We start from the raw sequence: 20724 nt of genomic DNA, 5'->3' as shown, positions 1-20724 counted from the left end.
CTAAATACCATCTCCTCCAGAACTGGATGGTACTGGCCCATCATTTAACCTTTGTGATATTTTTCTTCAACTTTACCTGCTCCATTAATTCCATTCCATCTTCCCTGAAGTCTCTCCTCATTTAAAAAGAAAAAAACAAAGATTCCCCCCGACCCTGCACGCCTGCTCTAGTTTCCATCCAATCCCTCTCAATCTCCACAAACAATTTCTGTGAAGAATATAAACTCAGTCACGGCTTCATATCGCTTTTTAGTCACTGCACTTAGCTTTCGCCTCCACCGCCTCTGTACAGTCCCCTTCCCCACACCTGCTTCACCTGCCTGCCCCTGGGTAGCCATCCTCCTCCGAGCCCTGGTCTCCACGCTCCTCTCTCTCCACCTTCTGAGTTCATTATGCAAATATCCAAGTGCCCACGAAATCTCCGCCTCAAGGTCTGTGAGACATCTCAAGTCAACTAAGCATTTCTTACATTTCTTCTCTAATCTTAGTATCCATTTTTAACTCAGCTTGCTGATACCAGAATTTACCCCATTACTCAGTAACTGGAGGGCCATTCTAGAATATTCTGTTGCCTTGCCACTGCTTCAGACCCAAGCAAGCAGAAATCCTCTTGCTTCTCTCTTCATCTCACACCCTCCAGACCACTGTTTACTCCAGGCTCTCACCATCTCTCCTGCATGACTGCACACAGCCCCTGCCGGCAGCCTCTCCCAGCCGATTTCTACGCTCAGCTCTCAACTTCTCCAACCCGTTCTCTCTGTTATAATAAAGTTACTGAAAACAAAGCAGACCACAGTTTCAACTTCCTTGCTTAGAACTCTTCCAAGGCCTTCCGGGGCTTGACTCCTAACTCTGCAATCCCACTTTCTCCCTCCCTCTAACCCACACCCCTCCAGAATTAAAACAACAAAACAGTAACAGTGCTTTACATTCGCTGGAACACAGAACTTTACAGTTTAAGCGAATTACGTTTGAGCACTTTGTTCCTCTGCCTAGAACAGCCTCCCCTTGATGCACATACCAGGTAAATCCTTCATTCACCTTGAGAGGCAGCTCTGCCCTCCCTTTTCTGAAGCCCTGCTTTCTGAGGACCACCACCGCACAGTGATCTCCACGTAGAGCTCTGTACTTCTTCCACTGGGCTACCCTGGACTCTGTACCTATTCCTGTTACTCTACCACATTCCAGAGTTGACCCTGGTAAAAAACTCCAAATTTATCTTTTCCATAACGGTACCCCTGAATGATTTATCAAGAAATATACTATATTTGACATATTATTTTACCCTGAAATAAAAGCATACTATAATATTCAAAGGGAAAAAAAACCTCATCTTAGCACACAGAAAACAGAAAAAAAAAGATTGTCTCAAAATTCACAGAGGTTAAGAGCAGAGGATCTCAGAGCTTTTGTCAGAATACACACAAAGTACTTAGCACAGTGTCTGAAACACAATTACATGTTCTTAATAGTTAATCGCTGTCATCATTAACATTATTATCATTAACTAAAGTAACTAGAGTTGGATGGACCAAAAGTTGTTCTAGGTCATAGGTACTTTAGGTCTCAGTCCTAAAAATTGCAGATACCACCAAAATTCTCCTGAAATTTTTAAGAACAATGAAAAAAGACATTTAGAATGTTTCTCATTATACTAGTACATGTGATAAATAATAACTACGTTTTGTTCTTCAAAAGTAAACACTTTGTAATGATACTTTCCCTAATGGAAATCAGTAAATTACCAAGATATTCTACTGAAGACACCAAGGTCTTCTTGCTAGAATTTCCTTTCACCACATATTAAAACAAATGCATCAAATGATTAAGACACCAAAATGCAAGACACATCTTTTCTTACAGAGCTATAAATTCTAAGATGGGTGATAAAAGCTACTTTACCTTCAGGGGCATCTGCATCACATCTCTTTGGCACAGAAAGGGTTGAATTGCCTTTATGGGCATCATAAGTTATATTGCTCTGAAAGATGAAAATATAGTTAAAATATAAATAGTATATTAATATATTTCGATTAAAAAGTAATCACTTTATGAACTTTATACTGTTTTCTATTAAACTACATCTAGCTAATATTCTAAAAGGTAAATTACATAAAATTGCAACTAGAAGAAAAAGATTTAGGGTAAATTTAACATTAGGGCTTTCCTATAACAATCATTAGGCCCTGTGTTGAACAACAGAGCTTCTGCCCAGAGAAACGGCCTACTTATTTTTCCACTGTGGAACAAGAAAAGAATATCATTCATCCATGCAAAAGCATGACGTTATTTCATTCATTCATAAAAGAATGTGTTATAAGCATGACCTAGTGAACGAGGTGCAGGAGATAAGGCAAGAAGAGAATAAAAGGTATAAGAAATGAAAAAAGTGACTAAGGTGACCTTCTAGCATTGTTTCCCAAACTTGTGTCATTCGTTACCTCCATTATGATCGTGCCTTATCTTTGATCCAATGGCATTGTTACTTAATATTTTTCAATGAACTAACTTTTCAATCCTTAGCAATATTATGCATGGTATTAAAGGTCTGACGTGCTTACTAGATCTTGTTTGTTTGTTCCTAATTACATATTAGAGTAAAGAAAGAATGGAGGAAGAAGTACAGGATAAAGGAGTGACCCGGGGAGACTGGATTAATAATGAAAAACTCCATTAAAGTAAGGCTTGAACTGGGCCCTGAAACATGGATTTGATTTGACTTGTTAGAAGGTAGAGCAAGAGATATTTTAGGAAAAGAAAACTAAACAAAGGCTGAATTAGATATGGTCAAAATATGTCAAGCTGTCAAAATATTCAAACTAGCTCTCCAGGTACAACTAGGAATCACAGCTGGCTTTTGAAAGATCAACACCAAGGAATCACTGTAACAGGTAAGAGGATCCCTGTCATGTTAAGAGAAAGCATAGTTACGTACAAATAAAATAAAGTCTCTCCTCTGGGATTCATGGTACCAATGAGCAGACATAACTTTCCGCACACCAAAACTTTTTGGGGAGCCATATTAATAAACTTACTTAAAATATTATTTTAGAGTAAATATTATGAGTTTTAGCAAAGTGCTGAGACACAGCTCAGTAGCTTGGCACCATGGGATCCATTTAAGGAGCTACTGTAATGAGATTCAGTGTTATTTTTAAAAAGAACTTGTTTGAAACAAATATAAACATGCTGAAAAATGGAATGAAAAACTAGTTTTAGCAATATTAAGTTTAACCTGATGAGCTAATATTTTGTGTTAGCTTTCACAAATGAGAATTTGATTTCAGATTTCACTATGCTTAAAATATCAAAATACTGACTTTTTAAAGTTTGCACTTACCTCTATCAGGTAGTTTTGGCTTCCGTACATAACATACTGGGGGGCGAGGCTGTAAATCATGTAGCTAGTGTGAAGCACAATAAGCAGAAGTATCATGCAGAGAAATAAGAGCGCCTGGGGCCTGGTTCTCCCCCTTCTGATTTTATACAACTGGAACCAAAGAACACAGGGATGATATTCCAGCAACACGTTTCATGTGAAGGGACTGAGTCCCACTCCTTTGTTAGGGGGTAACGAACACAGTTCAATCCACCGTTTCTTTTTCCCAAAATAAATGCTAAGAATTCTTAATCTTTCCAGATAATTATAAGAATAACAAAGAATAACAACGCTTTCCCTGAAAAGCTTTTAGGTTTAGATTCATGTTTATTTTAAAAACTCAAGACCTAGAGAATATATTTGTACTCACACGGTCTGTTTCAGAAAAATCTTCTAAACTTATTATGCAATAGCATCTGTTAGAAGTTCCTAGAGCTAAGAGGAACTGAGAACTACTTCTATCTAAAGATTAGAGGAGTTTCAACTGTAAGTATTAGTAATATATTTGAGTTTTATATAATATTACTTCCCAAGGATAGACATGCCACATGTTTTAAATACTCATTTCTATGAAATATGATATCCTTATATTATACTCTACTATAAAACTATAATATAGTTTATGGTAATTTATGTTCATCTGACTACAGCTATTTTCACATGTATCCATACAGGAGGGAAACTAAAACATGTGGTAACAGATAGAAGGAGCCTGGTGACGGGCTTCATTTCAACGGCAGAGCACACTTTTATTCTAGCAACTAAAATAGCACCTCCCTGTTTTATTACTAGATCGTAGTACAGTATAGAGTAATAGGACTCCAATACTGGATGGGATATGATCACCTAAAAATGTACGTTTCCCAGCTTCCCTACTCCTAGTAGTGGCTGGTAGTGATAAAACATTAAATGTCAAAAGGAAAGCAGTCTGTTGGGGACTTCTGGGAAAGTCTTGCTTTTTGATATAGGTATCACCACTTCTGCTAGCTACCTTTTCCTTACGGAACATGGACAGAATAAATGGGGTTGAAGCATATCACAATCATGAGGGAGAAGCCAAGAGTAATCCAGAGATATTAGACTTGATTTTTGAGCTAATGAAGCAATGTTAGATTTTAAAAATGTTCCACAGCAAGAAGTCTTTCATTAGTTCAAGCCACTATTTAACTGAATTTTACCCACAGCTGGAAGCATGATGATGTATCTCGTTTTAAAATTCTTAATTTATATCAAGATGACTCTAAGAGGAAAATGACCCTTTCTCCAAACACACAGTAATCTTTCACTCCCAGTAGTAAAGGCCATCTTTTGAGCTACCATGAGTCCAGTTGTGCTTCAGTGTGTTCCCATGCAGCCGAACACTAAGGAAAATAACAGAACTTCTAGCCCAGGACTTCTCCACCTCGGTACTACTGATGTTTTCGGCTGGATAAGTCTTTGCTGTGGGAGGCTGCCCTGTGCAATGCAAGATGTTTAACTGAATCCCTGTACTCTAACCAACAGATGCCAGTAGCGCCTCCTAGTTATAACAAATGAAAACATCTCCAGACTTTGCCAAATATATCCGGGAGGGCAAAATTGTCCCTGTAGACGAAGGGACATGTTAACATGAAGTGAAAAAGCTAGTATTTCCATTTTTGGTGTCAAGATATTTACAACTTTTATATTATAAATCTAAGATAATTTGCAATAATGGAGATTATGCATAAAATGATGAAAAAAATCAAAATGATATTGTAACATATACTCACTCTAATCCAAAAGAACCATATGCCAATATTTCGAATCCCCGCCATTGAAGTAAAAATAAAGTACATAATAATAGTTGTTATAAGAATATAATCAAGAGGAAACACCTGAAAAAAGATAAAATTAAACTTAATACACAAACAATAAGGGCTTTAGAAGTCATGTAAAATTAACTGAAAATTCATTGTTCATATTTGGCAATGTTTAAAATATCAACCCTGATCAGGTTACTATGATAATTCCAAAAAAAAAAAAACCCTCCAAGAAACAATTACCAAACTACCAAACTATTACCAAATTGCTCAGTATCATTATGCTAAGAAAAATCCTATAACAAATTAAACTAAAAATTACATTTAGGGCTTCCCTGGTGGCGCAGTGGTTGAGAGTCCGCCTGCCGATGCAGGGGACATGGGTTCGTGCCCCGGTCCAGGAAGATCCCACGTGCCGCAGAGCGGCTGGGCCCGTGAGCCATGGCCGCTGAGCCTGCGCGTCCAGAGCCTGTGCTCCGCAACGGGAGAGGCCACAGCAGTGAGAGGCCCGCGTACCGCAAAAAAAAAAAAAAAAAAAAAAAATTACATTTATATATGGAATAAAAGACTTCGTTAAAAAGTAAAAACGGGAAGTGCTTGGAAAAGTTCACCCCTAAGTCTTATCACGTATCCCCAAATCAAGTTATGTATAACATGAGAGTTCAGTAATACATCAATACAATAATTTTTAAAGCAACATATCAGCATAGAAGTTATATGTAAATAAAAAGCCAAATCAGCAGAGGGCACAAGCATATGCTTCCAAGTACTAGTAGGTTTGTCAACATAATAATCTGACAGAGTGTGACAATGTTTGCTAGAGTATAAAATGGATGATTTTTTTACTTACTGTTTGTAGTAAAGGCAAAAGCATATTCAGTGGATTACTCAGGTTAGCTCCAAAAATTATGAAACCAGAATCTATTCCAGCTGAATGAAGAGCTTTATCCAAACTATAACAAAAAAATGTACAAAGAGTGAATTTATATATTGCACCACATTTTCAGTTACTTTAGAAAGAACATCATCATAACTTAAGCATGCAGACTCAATGGAGTCAAAGAAAACCACAGATAACAAAGTAAACCTCACTTAAATATCTTACAGATATATTGTTCAATTGATACAGAATAAAGAAATACTGTCTATTATTGGGGCTTTTTAGTCATTCTTTGAGTTAATGCTATAGAACACTTCAAGTAAAATAGCTACTTAAGATGAATAGGCTACACTAATGGAATTCAGCGTGGAAAATGTATAAGATCATAGGATGTGTGTTAGTGCTTTAGAAAATGTGTCTACTGTACTTACTTGGACAGGAAGAGAGAAATTATAAACAGCAATGCAACTAAGATGAAAAATATTCCCCAAATGATCTAAAAGCAAAAATAAAAATAAATCGTTAAAATATACTTCTGAAGTTGATATTAAAAGCACAGAACCATTTTGCTCAATGGGTTACTAGCGTATGACAATGATCTAAAAAAAATGACCTAAGATAAATTTTAATTTAATATGTAATCATATAGTATATAATCCTAGGCACACATCATCTAAATTTTCATTATGAGACTATTTGAGAACAAAAACACAAAATAGACAATGCATTTGAAAGTTTTCATTGGTAAGTGAACAAATGAGACTCTTTGCTAGGTCCAATAAAAGGTTTATGTTCAGTTATACTCAAATATAAAAAGTTAACTGAAAACTACATTAAGACTAATATACATACACAAAAACCAAAACCAAGAAACTCATCAGGTTATGTTAACCTGTTGTTAAAACAGAGAACTTGGAACATTTTCTCACAGAAGTAATGAGATACTATATAGCTGACCCTTGGACAACGCAGGGGTTAGAGGCACTGACCCTCTGCCCAGCCAAAAATCTGCATAGAACTTACAGTCGGCCCATTGCGATATCCAGATTCAACCTACTGCGGGTGGCATGGTGCTGTAATATGTGCTACTGAAAATTAGCCATGTGTAGGTGGACCTGAGCAGTTCACACCATACTGTTCACAGGTCAGTTGTGTATATCTTATAAATAGATTATACCACAGCCTAGAAAAGTCTATATAACTGATAATATTCTTGAAATAGAGTACTAACAGCACTGAAGAAACTGTCATATAGAACTCTCTCTGTGGAAGCATGTGGTAATAAACATCGTACACTTCCCTGTACTCAAGTATGAACTTTATAGTATGAAAGGATATGTATGAAATATGAAAGGATAGCACATGAACTTTATAGTAGGACCACAGAAAACAAGGAAAACAATGATTGGAACTGGGTCTCTAAGGAATAAAATTTCAGAATAAAAAAAGGGATGAAATCTATGTTTGGCGAGAGCCAAAAGGAAGATTCCTATTAAGTACAGTTAAGTGTTTCAGTTTGTCCTTTGCCTGGAATTGATAGGAATAGATGGGAAACATCATGAATGTTAAGGAGATTTTTCATCTTATTTCACATGATCGTTGAGTATATTTTAGAATTCTGACAGGATAAAAAAAGTAGAATAACAACCCATTATCCTACCTAGCATATAAAGATGAATCTGGAAATAAACTTTAGGACTGTGTTCTAGGGAACTCTTCAGTTCTGAAAGAGTGCCTTTAGAGCTCACTGGAAGAAGCAGCTTGGCAAGAGAGGACCAAAAAGACTATAGGCTTCCTGGTGGCGCAGTGGTTAAGAATCCGCTGGCCAATGCAGGGGACACGGGCTCGAGCCCTGGTCCAGGAAGATCCCACATGCCGCGGAGCAACTAAGCCCGTGCACCACAACTACTGAACCTGTTTTCTAGAGACCGCAAGCCGCAACAAAGAGTAGCCCCTGCTCGCTGCAACCAGAGAAAGCCTGGATGCAGCAACAAAGACCCAATGCAGCCAAAAACAAACAAATAAATAAATAAACTTATTTTTAAAAAAACACAAAAAACGACTATAGGCATCATTTGAAATAAAAACCCCTGCATGTATCCATTTTACATACGGGGTTTCACATGAGCATTCATTTATTTAAAAAAAGTTTCATTGCTAAATAAGTTTGAAGTGACTCCTTCATAGTAACAGAAGTTTATTAGTAGCAGGTAAAGGAGCGTACACAATCTTTTTCTACTAGGTTTGAGCATGGTACTTGATGCCTAAGTGACCTGGAGACAATATCCTTACACTGAGGAAACATATTACTTCCCAGTAGCCTGTTGATAAGAAATAGCTTGTAGCATGAGGTAGTACAGCTGCCAACTACCAATGAGCAGTAGAGGAACATGACCCAGAGACAGCAGGAGAAATTAACATTCCCCTCCCCTGATTCCCATTTTGGGGGAGGAAAAGAAAAGAAAATCCTTAACCACTTTCCCACTCTGTTGAGATGCATGACCCAGAGTTAGACTATTTAATCACAGCTACTTACAAAACAAAGAAAAAATATTAAAAAGATAAATGGTTTATAAAGACCAAGGAAACTGTATATATTTATATATAAGAACTTAAGTTACTACTTCCAGAATCATGTCAGTGGTGACTACCCTGGGCTGACCTAAATGCTACATATTCCACACTAGCTATAGTGTCAGTTTTAAAATAAAAATTAAGCCAAAGAGATGACATCAGTAAAGGTAACAGAATAAGAACCTCTGAAAATCCTTTCCCCCCTAAAAGCAACGAGAAAACTGGCATAAATGGTCAGAATCAACTTTTTCAACACTCTGGAAATTAACCAGAGGCATGCAACAATCTAGGAGCATTTATTCAGGAAAAACGGCTGAATCTCAGTAAGAGCACAGAGCACTGTGGCATTCCGACTTGCGCTAGTACCAATCCCTCCTCTCTCGTGCATGGTAGATGGCCTGTAAAAGTCATAAGCCTGGTAGCACCTGCGAAAGCAGAAAGGGGCTGAAGTTCTTTCAGAGTCTCCTTCCCAGAGAACTGCCATTACTCGACCCGCCTGGTAATGGCATGGAAGAGCCCATTTGCAAGACTGTCTGTGTTTGGCCTGAACTGGAGTTCACACAGTGCAAAAATACCTTTTCCGCAGGAGTGTCTGTCAAAAAATTACAGGCAACCAATGAACTTCATGGCCACAAGAGCTAGTCAATATCAGGCGAGAAATAAACTAACTAAAAAGATTAAAACGGAAACCTAGGGAATGAGATGTCCACAGGTGCTCTGAAAAGTTCCCACATATTCCTGGGAATGAAGAAGGCCCTGTGCATGCTCAGGAAAGACAGGAGAGGCCTAAATGTCCACTTGTGGTTGACCCTGAAGCTCTGTCTGCACGAGCAGGAAGTGCAGAAGGCAGCACTGCAGTGCCAGCCTGGGTGCTGAACTCATGTCTCCACTCACACACAGCCCCTCAGCAAAGACTGGGAGACTTGCTGGTTCTAGGTGTTTAAGAAAATCGTCGTCCAGTTATTAACTAAAGTAACCAAGCAGAAACTTGGGTGATTACACACAACAAAGAATACAGACTCCACAGAATAATTCACAAAAGTCACTAAACAAACAACAACAAAGAGTAATAACAGCAAATCCAGGGGAGACTCTGATCTCCAGAGTTACCACATTATATTATTTAAAACTTCCCAGGTTTTAACCAAAAAAAAAAAAAAAAAAAAAAATTAAAGAGACATGCAAAGCAGCAAGAAAGTATGACTAATAGAAGAAAAAAATCAATAGGCACTGTCCTTGAGGACGCTGAACTTACTCGACAAAAACTTTAAAGCCACTATTTTAAATATGTTCAAGAAACTAACGAAAAGCGTGTCTTAAGAACTAAAACAAATTATGAGAACAATTTCTCACCAAATACAGAATATCAACAAAGAAATGGAAATTTTAAAAAAGGAAGTGAATTGAAATTCTCAAGATGAAAAATATAAAAACTGAAACAAAAAGCTCACTAGAAAACAAAGTGAAAAGTTCAGCAGATTTGATCAGTCAGGAGAAAAGGATCATTAAACCTGAAGATAAATCGATTGAGATGATCAAGGCTGCGGAACAGAATACGGCTCCTTGAGGTCACAGGACTGAGGCCTTCATCTCTTTGCTGGCTATCAGCTGGGAGCCTCTCAGTTCCTTGAGGGCATTCATTTCCTGCATTCCTTTTCACATCCCCTCCATCCTCAAATCAGTAATGGTAGCTCAAGTCTTACATTCTGAATGTCTCTTTCTTACACTTTACTTTAGCACATCTCTCTGACTCTAGCCATGGAAGTTCTCTGCTTTTAAGGACTTGTGCTACTAGATTGGGCCCATCAAGATAATCCAGGGTCAGCTCCATATTTTAAAGTCTGTAACATTAATTGCATCTGCAAAGTCCCTTTTGACATTTCGTGTATATTATACTCACAGGTTCCAGGGATTAGGGCGGGGACATCACTGGGGGAAGACAGAGGCATTCTGTCTATCACAAAAAGTGATAGTGATTCTTTGTTGGATTTAATGTTTTCTGGCACGAATCCTACTTTGTCTAATAGCACGATCATTATCTGCTTTTTTATTGTTTCCATCTGCTCAGTATCTCTTTCAATACGCATTGTTAGCCTTTGTGAATCACTGTTTTAGGATATAGTTATATCCTGCTTTCTGAGGAAAATTAAAATTTTTTCTTTTAATAGTGAGTTAGATCCATTCACATTTATTGATATGATTAACACGTTTTGTCTCAAAAATATCTTGTTGTTTGATAACTGTGTGTATATTTCCCGTGTTTCTTTCTCCAGTTAATGTGAATTCCTTGCTCTTTGATTTTTAGTTCTTTTGTTAAGAGGGTTTATATTTTTGTTCTAGTGTACTTAAATTTTCAAGTGCCCCTAGCCCCCACTTCCTTATTCATTCCTTTACTAAACAATTTATTAGTTTTTACGTGTCCAACCTATTGCCTACGCAGTAATCTATGAGAAATTCTACTTTTCTTTCTCTCCCTTCTTAATTACATTATTTCTATTCACCAGCACGTTTGTGCCTTATTCTCTGCCCTAGCCCACACCTTCTCTCCACAGACCTACAATATTACATGTTCACCATTTTTCCCTTCACTGATGTTTACGTTCTCACCTCTTAATTGGTCAAAGCTTGGCAACGAGTGGATTTCTCAAAAGAGCTCAGGGTACAGATTCTGTAACTGTTTTTCTAAAGGCTATTTTGGCTAAATATAAATTCCTTGGTTCTGCCAACTACAAACTGGCACTTGCCACCTGCCTCTATAAGGACTAGGTCACAAACCGCTGCAGCCGCTGACCTTCAACCCCCTGAAAGGAGCTCAGGGTGGAGATCAGGAGTGAGGCCCTCTGTGCCCTGGGAAAAACGGGCAGAACAGGTCTTCAGATGTTTTCAGGAGACAATGTGATGAGCCCGATTCCTGCATCTCCTCGTATCTAGAAAAGCACTACCATCATCACTGGTGACGTCTGCTCCTCAGGACCAACAGCCAGCCTCTGCCTCAGTGTGTGCTTGACTGCACGTGCCCCCTTCACTGACATTGTATAGAATACCACCCTTCCCCCCAGCTCCTGTGAGTGGTTCCTCAGAGCTACCCGAGAGGCTGTCTCCAGGGCTATAGTCCGCATTTTGCCCCAAATAAAACTTAACTCACAACTCTCACGTTGTGTGTGTTTTTTTTTGCAGTGGACAGTTCATACATTTTCATTGAGTTTGTTTGTTTGTTTGTTTTTAATGTTCCTCCATTCCTGCCTTGCTTTGTATGTTTTTTAAAAAGTCTAACAATGTTGCCCTTGTGAGTTGATTTTTTTTTCTTAGAAATCCTGAGGATTTTTCTTTAATTTTACTAGGAAAATTGCACATAAACTTTCCCAGGTACAAAGTGTCTATTTCATGTCTATTCATGAAATAGAATATGTGGTGCTCCAAGGACAATGGTGCCTCAAGGACAAAGGACGACACTGCTTGAAAAAGTGTCAGTGTTATACCCCCTACCGGACTCTTACTCGCCCTCCCCCCCATGTTGCCATGGTTATGAAATTCCTGAGCCCACCTGGGTGACACCCACCTGGGCAACGGGACCTGTCCCAAATAAGGAAAGGCATCTGCCCTGCCCCACTCCCACCCTACAGAAGGAAGGTATATGTGCCTCGACCAATCAGTAAATGAAATTTTTACCTCGGACCATCCCTTTGTTTTCTGGCTATAAAAACTGATCAACAGCACAAGTTCGGGCTCGACTCTCCCAGACTACTAGGAATTTGGCCCGCTGTTCTGGCACGACCCTTCCGTCTAATAAATCCTGCCTTTACATTCTGCCTTGTGTCTGGAAATTCTTTTCCAACCAGCGTTCGGACCACAACAGAATATTCATGACACGTGGATTCAGGTCTATTTATTTTTCGGTGTTTTGCAGGAGATTATGCATTTCAATATTCTGCTAATTTGTTTTGTTTTGCTACTGCATGGAAACCACTACACACAGGTAGTTTTTCTTTCTCTTTCATTTCAACACTCCTTTTCTGATCCTTTTTACTTCATCTTGTTTTCCTTCTCTTGGTTATCTTTCTGGCTTTCTTCAAAGCCTCCCCTTACTAAATTTTATTTGATTCTATTCTCCTTTGGACACCTTGGAATTTTGTTTTCATTTCTGAAATTAAGTGTATTTTCCTCCTATTTTCCCCTCTGAGTTCAACTCTCTTCATTTCTACCTGCTTTTTGGCCACTTCTGTTTTTGGTTTTTTAAATAGTGGTAAAATACAAATAACATAAAATTACCATCTTAACCATTTTTAAGTGTACAGTTTAGCTGTGTTAAATACATTCACGCTGTTGTGCAACCAATCTCCAGAATTATTTTCATCTTGCAAAACTGAAACTCTGTACCCATTAAACAACAACTGCCCGTACCTCCTGCCGCCAACCCCTGGAGACCACCACTCTACTTCCTGCCTCTATGAATGTGATTGCTCTAGGTACCTCATATACAGTATTTGTCTTTTTGTGACTGGCTTATCTCACCTAATTTTGGGGGGTTTAAGATCAATCTTAGGCCCACCTCCAAATCTTCTCTTCTCTCTACCATGCAATTTTTCCCAGACTGTCTTTGCTTAACACAAAGTTTTGCAGTAAGAGCTGGAGAGAAAACTTGCTGGACTTGGGGATTTTTGTTGTTGTTTTTACTTATAAGTACAGTTGATTCTCATTTGCAGATTTGGCATTTGCAAGCCCACTGCTCACTAAAATTTATTTATGACCTTAAATCAATACATGTGGCTCTTGGCAGTCTTTTGCAGATACATGCAGAGAGTAAAAATTCTAAGTCACCGGATGCTCGAGTTCCTAGCTGAGGCTGAACCAGGCCACGCTCTGCTTTCTCGTTTCAGCTCTCACACCGTAAACAAGCACCTGTAGGTGGTCTACTGAGTGCTACATTCTTTGCATTTTGTGTGCTCTTTGTTGGTAACTTTGTTGTTTAAAATGGCCCCCAAGCATAGTGCTGAAGTGCCGTTTGGTTCCTAAGACTAAGAAGGCTATGCTTACTGAGAAAACACATGTGTTAGTTTTGTTCAGGCATGAGTTATACTTCTGTTGGTCCTAAGTTCAATGTTAATGAAGCGACATTATGTCAGTTGTTCTTAAACACAAACACATAACAAACAAGGTTATGTATTGGTCACTGATATCCAAGACCCAGCCCAAGCTTTTCTAGGCACTTGAGGCTTACTGCTACGCCAGTGTAAAGACGGGATAGGTCATTGCCCTTACGTGAACTTCAATATCCATACCATAATGTTACTGGTAAAGAGGAGCAGAATGCTCCACCTAAAATATGCCTCTTTGGCATAAAGATTATTTTAAGCTATTTTTAAGAAACAGCAGAAACAGAAGCTCTGAAAACTGACACTGACAGTTACCCTTTTTAAGAGATATTTACATTTATAAGGGAAATCTCCATTTGTAAAGGTGGAAGAGGGTGATGACCAAATCTTCAGAAACTCCTATCAATGCAGAAGGCAACTACTTAAAGCCCGTCCTGTAAACAAGTATCTAGAAGAATAAAACACCGAGGGAGAAATTTAAACAAGGAGGCAAATGACTGATATACTCTACTTACATACAGTACTGCGGGGGGGATTTTGCCACCAGAAAATGTGTCCCTCTGGCATGAGAATTAATCTCGGCTGATTATTTTTAGGAAACAGAAGACTCAGAGTCTTTCTTATTACCACCACGCCCACCCCACCCCGCAGCTGCCTAAAGAATTTAGATAAAGGGCCTGTTCCCAGAATAGAGTTGTCACCAGATGTGTCTGCAAGGAATAAGGGCCAGGCGTGGCAGGAAAGTTGGCAGGGCCTGGAGCCCTGAGTCCACTCTGTTCCTTTGTCTCTCCTGGTCTAGCAAACACTTGTCTACCAAACATTGGCTTTTCCATCTCCATGTGAGTTGCCTTCCTCCCCTCTGAAGTCTCAAACCACTACCCCCAACATCCTCCTTTGTCTTTCGCTGAAGGTGGTATTTAAGGAGACGGTTTGGTTTCGGCTGTTTTGGCGAGTTATTCAGTTCTCCTGGGTCTCTCCCATGTGTACATGTTATCAAACTTTTGTTTGAATTTCTCCTGTTCATCTGTCTCATGTCAATTTAATTCTTAGACCAGACAGAAGAACCCAGAAGGGAAGAAGAAAATTTCTTCCTCCCCTACAGCTGAAAACTATAAGACACTGCTGACAGAAATTAAAGGAGACATAAATAAATGGAAAGACATCCCATATTTACGGTTTGAAAGACTTCATACGTTAAAAATGACAATACTACTGAAAATGATCTACAGATTCAATGCAATCCCTATGAAAATCACAATGATGTTCTTTGCAGAAACAAGAAAATCCATCATGAAATTCATGTGGAATTTCAAGGAACCCTGAATAGCCAAAACAATCTTGAAATGGAAGAACGAAGTTACAGGACTCACACTCCCTTATTTCAAAATTTACTACAAAGCCACAGCGATCAAAACAGTATGGTGGGCTTCCCTGGTGGCGCAGTGGTTAAGAATCCACCTGTCAATGCAGGGGACACGGGTTTGAGCCCTGGTCCGGGAAGATCCCACATGCCACAGAGCAACTAAGCCTGTGTGCCACAACTACTGAAGCCCACGCACCTAGAGCCCATGCTCTGCAACAAGAGAAGCCACCGCAACGAGAAGCCCTCACACCGCAACGAAGAGTAGCCCCCGCTCGCTGCAACTAGAGAAAGCCCGCTCGCAGCAACAAAGATCCAACGCAGCCAAAAATTAATAAATAAATTTATATATATATATATATATATATATATATATATATAAAAAAAACAGTATGGTACTGGCCTAAAGACAGACATAAACAATGAAAACAGACCCTTGTCCTTCACTATATATAAAAATTGACTCAAAATAGATCAAAGGTCTAAATATAAGGGCTAAAACTATTAAACTCTTAGGGAAAAAACCTTCATGGCATTGTATTTGGCAATTATTTTTTGTATATGACACAAAAAACATAGGTAACAAAAGCAAAAATGAACTGGACATCATCAAAATTAAAAAAACTTTGTGTATCAAAGGACATTATCAACAGAATGAAAAGACAAGCCAAGAATAGGAGAATATTTACAAATCATGTATCTGATAAGGAGTAACATTCAGAATGATACTGAGCAAGGCCCTGTGGGTCTCCAGGGAACAAAGCCTTTCTGTGCCCCCCATTTCTCTGATTATAGGAAATAGGCTTCATTCAGCCTCCATGACCTTCCCCGACTTCCAATGGGCAGATTCAAGCAGTTGGTAATTAGGGAAGGGAGGGGATGGGAGACAAGGGAGAAACAAACAGTCAAGAGAAACAATAGTGCAGCCTTGGGGCAAGGTCCTGGTGTCCCAATCAATGCATACACACAAACGGATCTTTGAGCTGTTCTGTAGATACTGAAACCCCCTCCAAGTGGGAGAAGTTAATGATTAATGATGGTATGCTGCCCACAAGCATGCAGACCCCAGACCAGTTGGAACCTGAAGGCTGATGATGCTGACTCGGGCTTACCTCACCGCCAACCCATCAGAAGAATGCAAGCCCATCACTGCCTTGATCCTTATCACCTACCCGAAAGCAGGAGCCCTGACTATAAGACCTCTCCCTATTCCCCAGGGAGGGGGGCACTAGCGCTACGCTGCTGTGTTCCCTCTTTGCCTGTCAAAGAGATAAAGCTACTCTTTCTCTTTCCTCCAAAACGCTGTCTCTGAATTTCTAGTCAGCACCAGAGCACAGAGGGCCAATATTTTGGCAACAAGAATATTAAAAACAAACAAACAAACAAACAAAAAACCCAAATAAACATTTCTCCAAAGTAAAGATACAAAGCCAACAATCAAGTGAAAAGATGCTCAATGTCACTAATCGTTAAGGAAATGAAAATGAAAACCACAATGAGATATCACTTCACAACAATAAGGTTGGCTATTATCAAAACAAAGGAAAATAAGTGTTGACAATGATATGGATAAACTGGAACCCTGTGCCTTACTGGTGGGCCTGTAAAATGGTGCAGCCACTGTGGAAAACAATTTGTAGGTTCTTCAAAAAGTTATACCAGGACTGACACAAGATCTCTCAATTCCATTTCTAGGTATATACTCAAAAGAACTGAAAGCAGGGACTCAAACAGATACTTGTATACCAATTACCTTGGAAGCATTATTCACAATAGCCAAAAGTTGGAAATAACCCAAATGTCCACCAACAGATGGATGGATAAACAAAAAGATGAATGGAAAAACAAAATTGATATTATTCAGCCTTAAAAAGGAATGAAATTTTGATACATCAAAAATATGGATGGGGCTTCCCTGGTGGTGCAGTGGTTGAGAGTCCGCCTGCCGATGCAGGGGACGTGGGTTCGTGCCCCGGTCCAGGAGGAGCCCACATGCCACGGAGCAGCTGGGCCCATGAGTCATGGCCGCTGAGCCTGTGCGTCCGGAGCCTGTGCTCCGCAACGGGAGAGGCCACAACAGTGAGAGGCCCGAGTACCGCAAAAAAAAAAAAAAAAACGGATGATCTTTGAAGACATTATGTGAAGTCAAATAAGCCAGACACAAAAGGACATATAATTCACTTATATGAGGTAACTAGAATAGGAAAATTCAGAGAGACGGAAAAGAGAATAGAGGTCATTAGGGGATATAAGCTGGGCAGAGGTGAAACAGGAGGGAACGGGGCAGGGCACAACCTTTAAAAGAATGACAGAGCTGTTGGATATGACATAACCTGGTTAGAACCAACTAGGTTCAAGATGGCGGAAGATTCAAATTCCAGTGACACTGAGCCTCATTATACGCTCAACATAATACATTAGCTAAATGACATATCCACAGGTGCCATGATGGTTCTGAGGCTGACCAAAAAAATGTCAACAAGTGGGCGGGGCCCAATTCCTGGAAATCTCCGCCCCTTCTCCAAGATAGTTGGAATAATACCCCCACTCCTTTCCTTATGAAATTACCCAGCCCATAAAAACTAACCATGCCATATTTCAGGGCCTCTCACCTTCTGAGATGGCCCACACTCTGTCTGTGGAGTGTGTTTCTCCCAGGACCATGCTTGCCTTTTAAGATGGACTGCATTCTGTCTATGGACCGTGTATCTCTCTAAATAAATGCACTTCTTACCTATCACTTTGTCGCTCACTGAATTCTTTCTGCGACGAGACATCAAGAACCTGAGCTTCATTAAGTCCTGAGACCAGGTATGTGATCTCAACTAAAAGACAGTGAGTTCAAGTCCCAGTCTGAGTCAGGTGGTTTCACGGGTATGGGGGGTGGAGGTGCAGAATGGAGAGGTGTTTTTGAATGTTCTGTTTGGGACGATGAAAGGTTCTGGAAATGCAGAGTGGTGACACTTGCACAAGACTGTGAATGTAAGTGATGCCACGCCAGCAGACAGTTTAATGGTGAACTGCATGTTATGTATGTGTTACCACAATAAAAAACAAGTGATGAAATTACGGACGTGAATTTATAATATCTCTTTATAAATATAAGAGGTATAAATATACAATAATAGGTGTACATATAGTAAAATCTCAAGTTTTATTTAAGACCTAATGGATCTGTAGGTTACCCAGGCCAATTTAGCTGTACACACTCGAAGAATGCCCATCTGTCAGGGGCAAGTTTAATCAAGTGTCTAATGAAGATTAGACTGTATGCTTAGAAATGTGCTCAGCATTATATATAAATGCTCTTTTAAGGACCCATTAACTTATTCTAATTAGATGCTTATTTTTATAAGTGCCTTCAACTCAAAACTAATTTTCTTCCTCGAGTTCCATGGCAGTATTCAAGAAGTTGAAAAATCTATATATAGAACTGTAACAATAGCAGCTGCAATTTTCTGAGCTGCTTACATCAAAAGGCACAGCATACATTATTTCATTTAATTCCCATAACAAAAATAAGTACATAACTCCATTACATGAATGAGAAAGATGAGGTGTAGCAAGGTGAAGTAACAAGAGTTTATACGGCTGGTGAGGAGCAGAGCAAGGACTCAACACTACATGTATGTGACGGAAAAGCCATGCTCTGAACCCCTGTGCCTCTGACGTGAGACACACATACGCTAGGCAATCATGGAAGTGTGAAATCACAAGATCACTTGCATCTTGGGGGGGCCGGGGGGAGCTACTCTTATGAAAAATAATTATAACATTTTCTTATAAAAAATGGCAAATTGTGGCGTAATTTAATACACTTTATAATAAAGCAAACCTGGATTACATACAGCGCCGAACACTACCACCAAATTTTGAGACAGACATAACTTTAAAGAAATCCTGCACCAGGAGCTTCTCAGAGGTGTCAAACGGCCTCCAGCATGGCTGAGCAGTGCAGAGCGGGGAGCGGCCCTGTCTGCCTGCTCCCACTGGGACCACCGGGATGCTAATGTTTGAGAAGCACGAACAGCACAGCTTCCCATTTTCTGAGTTACATCTGTATAATAAATCATTTTCATACTTCATGTGAGAAAAACTCATGTTAAAGCCTCAATTACATAACAGTAAGTTTGCATCCTCAGATTTTTCCATCAGGCATGACTACTACTAACTAATCCTAAGTGTTTCCTATTATTCCTAACTTAAAACCAGATAATAGGTAAGAATTCCAATCAGTATTCGAGAATACTGATTTATTTATATAACAAAAGGAATAAATGGTAAACTGACGGTACTGGAAGTTTTAGCCCGTGCAGTAAGGAGAAAAAAAAAATCGGAAATCTTATATTTAGGAAGAAGTAAAACTGTCTTCTAGCACTGACATAATCATGTATATAAAAATTCCTTGGGAATCTATAGTAAAGCTACTAGAACTAATAATTTAGCCAGGCTGCATGATACAAGGCCAATGTACAGAAACGAATTTCTACATACTAGCAACAAGTAATTGAGAATTGAAATTAAACAAAATAATGTGTAATATTATAAATGAAGATATAGATAAATTTATCAAAATACCTGCAAGACCTCTATACTGAGAACTACAAAACACTGCTGAGAGAAAATTACGATAACATAAATAAACGGAAAGATATCACGTTCATGGATTAGAAGAGTCAATATTAAGGTAACAATTCTCCCCAAATTCACCTACTGATTCAAAGTAATCCCAATAGAAATTCCACTGGGTGTTTTGCGGAGTTACGAGTCAATTCTAAATTTATATGGAAATGCAAAGGATCTAGCAGAGCCGAAACAATATTGAAAAAGGAAAACAAAACCGAAGAACTGACATGCTTGATTTCATGACTGATTATAAAGCTCTAGTAATCAAGTTTTAGCATAAGAACATGTAGATCAACGGAACAGAAGAGAGTCCACAAACAGAGCCGCACATATATACAATCGATTTGACAAAAGTACCAAGGAAATTCAATGAGCAAAGGATAGTCTTGTCAAAAGAATAAAAAAAGGTGCTGAAACAACTAGCTATCCATATGGAAAATAAAATAAACTTTGACCCCTAAGTCACATCACTCCACAAAATTAACTTAAAATGGACCACAAACCTAAAATATAAGAACTAAAACTATCATCTAGAAGAAACTCAGGAGAAAATGCTCTCCATAAAAACTTAAGAAACATCTCTTTGAATGACAGTGTTGAGACAACATAAAAGCAAGGCATAAACTAGGGGTCAACATTAAGAATACACAAATTTGACAAAGTACTTGACTCAGAATATACAAAGAAGTCTCATTACTCGCTCATAAAACAAAAACCTAACTTTCAAAGTGGCCAAAGATTTAAACAGGCCTTTGAGAAAAGATAAACAAATGGCCAACAAGAATACAAAAAGATGCTTAATAGCATTAGTCACCAGGGAAATGCATCAAAACCATGAGGTAAGACCATACACCCATTAGAACAACTATCACATCACAGTTATAATATGAGTTGACAAGGATGTGAAGCAACTGGAAATCTCATGCTGCTGTGGGAATGCAGAATGGTGCAACCACTTTGAAAAATACTTCACTTATTATAAAGTGGAATGTATATTAAACATTAGACCCAGCAATTCTACTCCTAGGCAT

The 20724-nt window shown here is 38.9% G+C and overlaps 1 protein-coding gene across 1 annotated transcript in view; it reads right to left on the bottom strand.

Annotated features, from left to right (window-relative positions):
- The window catches only part of LMBRD1 (LMBR1 domain containing 1), a 116489-nt gene that overhangs the window by 26380 nt on the left and 69385 nt on the right, over positions 1 to 20724 (bottom strand). Inside the window, exons 10-14 of the mRNA XM_060030407.2 lie at positions 6472 to 6536; positions 6011 to 6113; positions 5131 to 5235; positions 3341 to 3490; positions 1903 to 1981 (exon numbers count right to left, since the gene is read on the bottom strand). Coding sequence (XP_059886390.1) covers positions 1903 to 1981; positions 3341 to 3490; positions 5131 to 5235; positions 6011 to 6113; positions 6472 to 6536 — 502 coding nt within the window. The remainder of the gene's footprint in view (positions 1 to 1902; positions 1982 to 3340; positions 3491 to 5130; positions 5236 to 6010; positions 6114 to 6471; positions 6537 to 20724) is intronic.

The sequence above is a fragment of the Delphinus delphis genome, chromosome 14, assembly GCF_949987515.2.
Source record: "Delphinus delphis chromosome 14, mDelDel1.2, whole genome shotgun sequence".
Taxonomy (NCBI): domain Eukaryota; kingdom Metazoa; phylum Chordata; class Mammalia; order Artiodactyla; family Delphinidae; genus Delphinus; species Delphinus delphis.
This window is presented reverse-complemented; position numbering and strand designations above follow the sequence as displayed.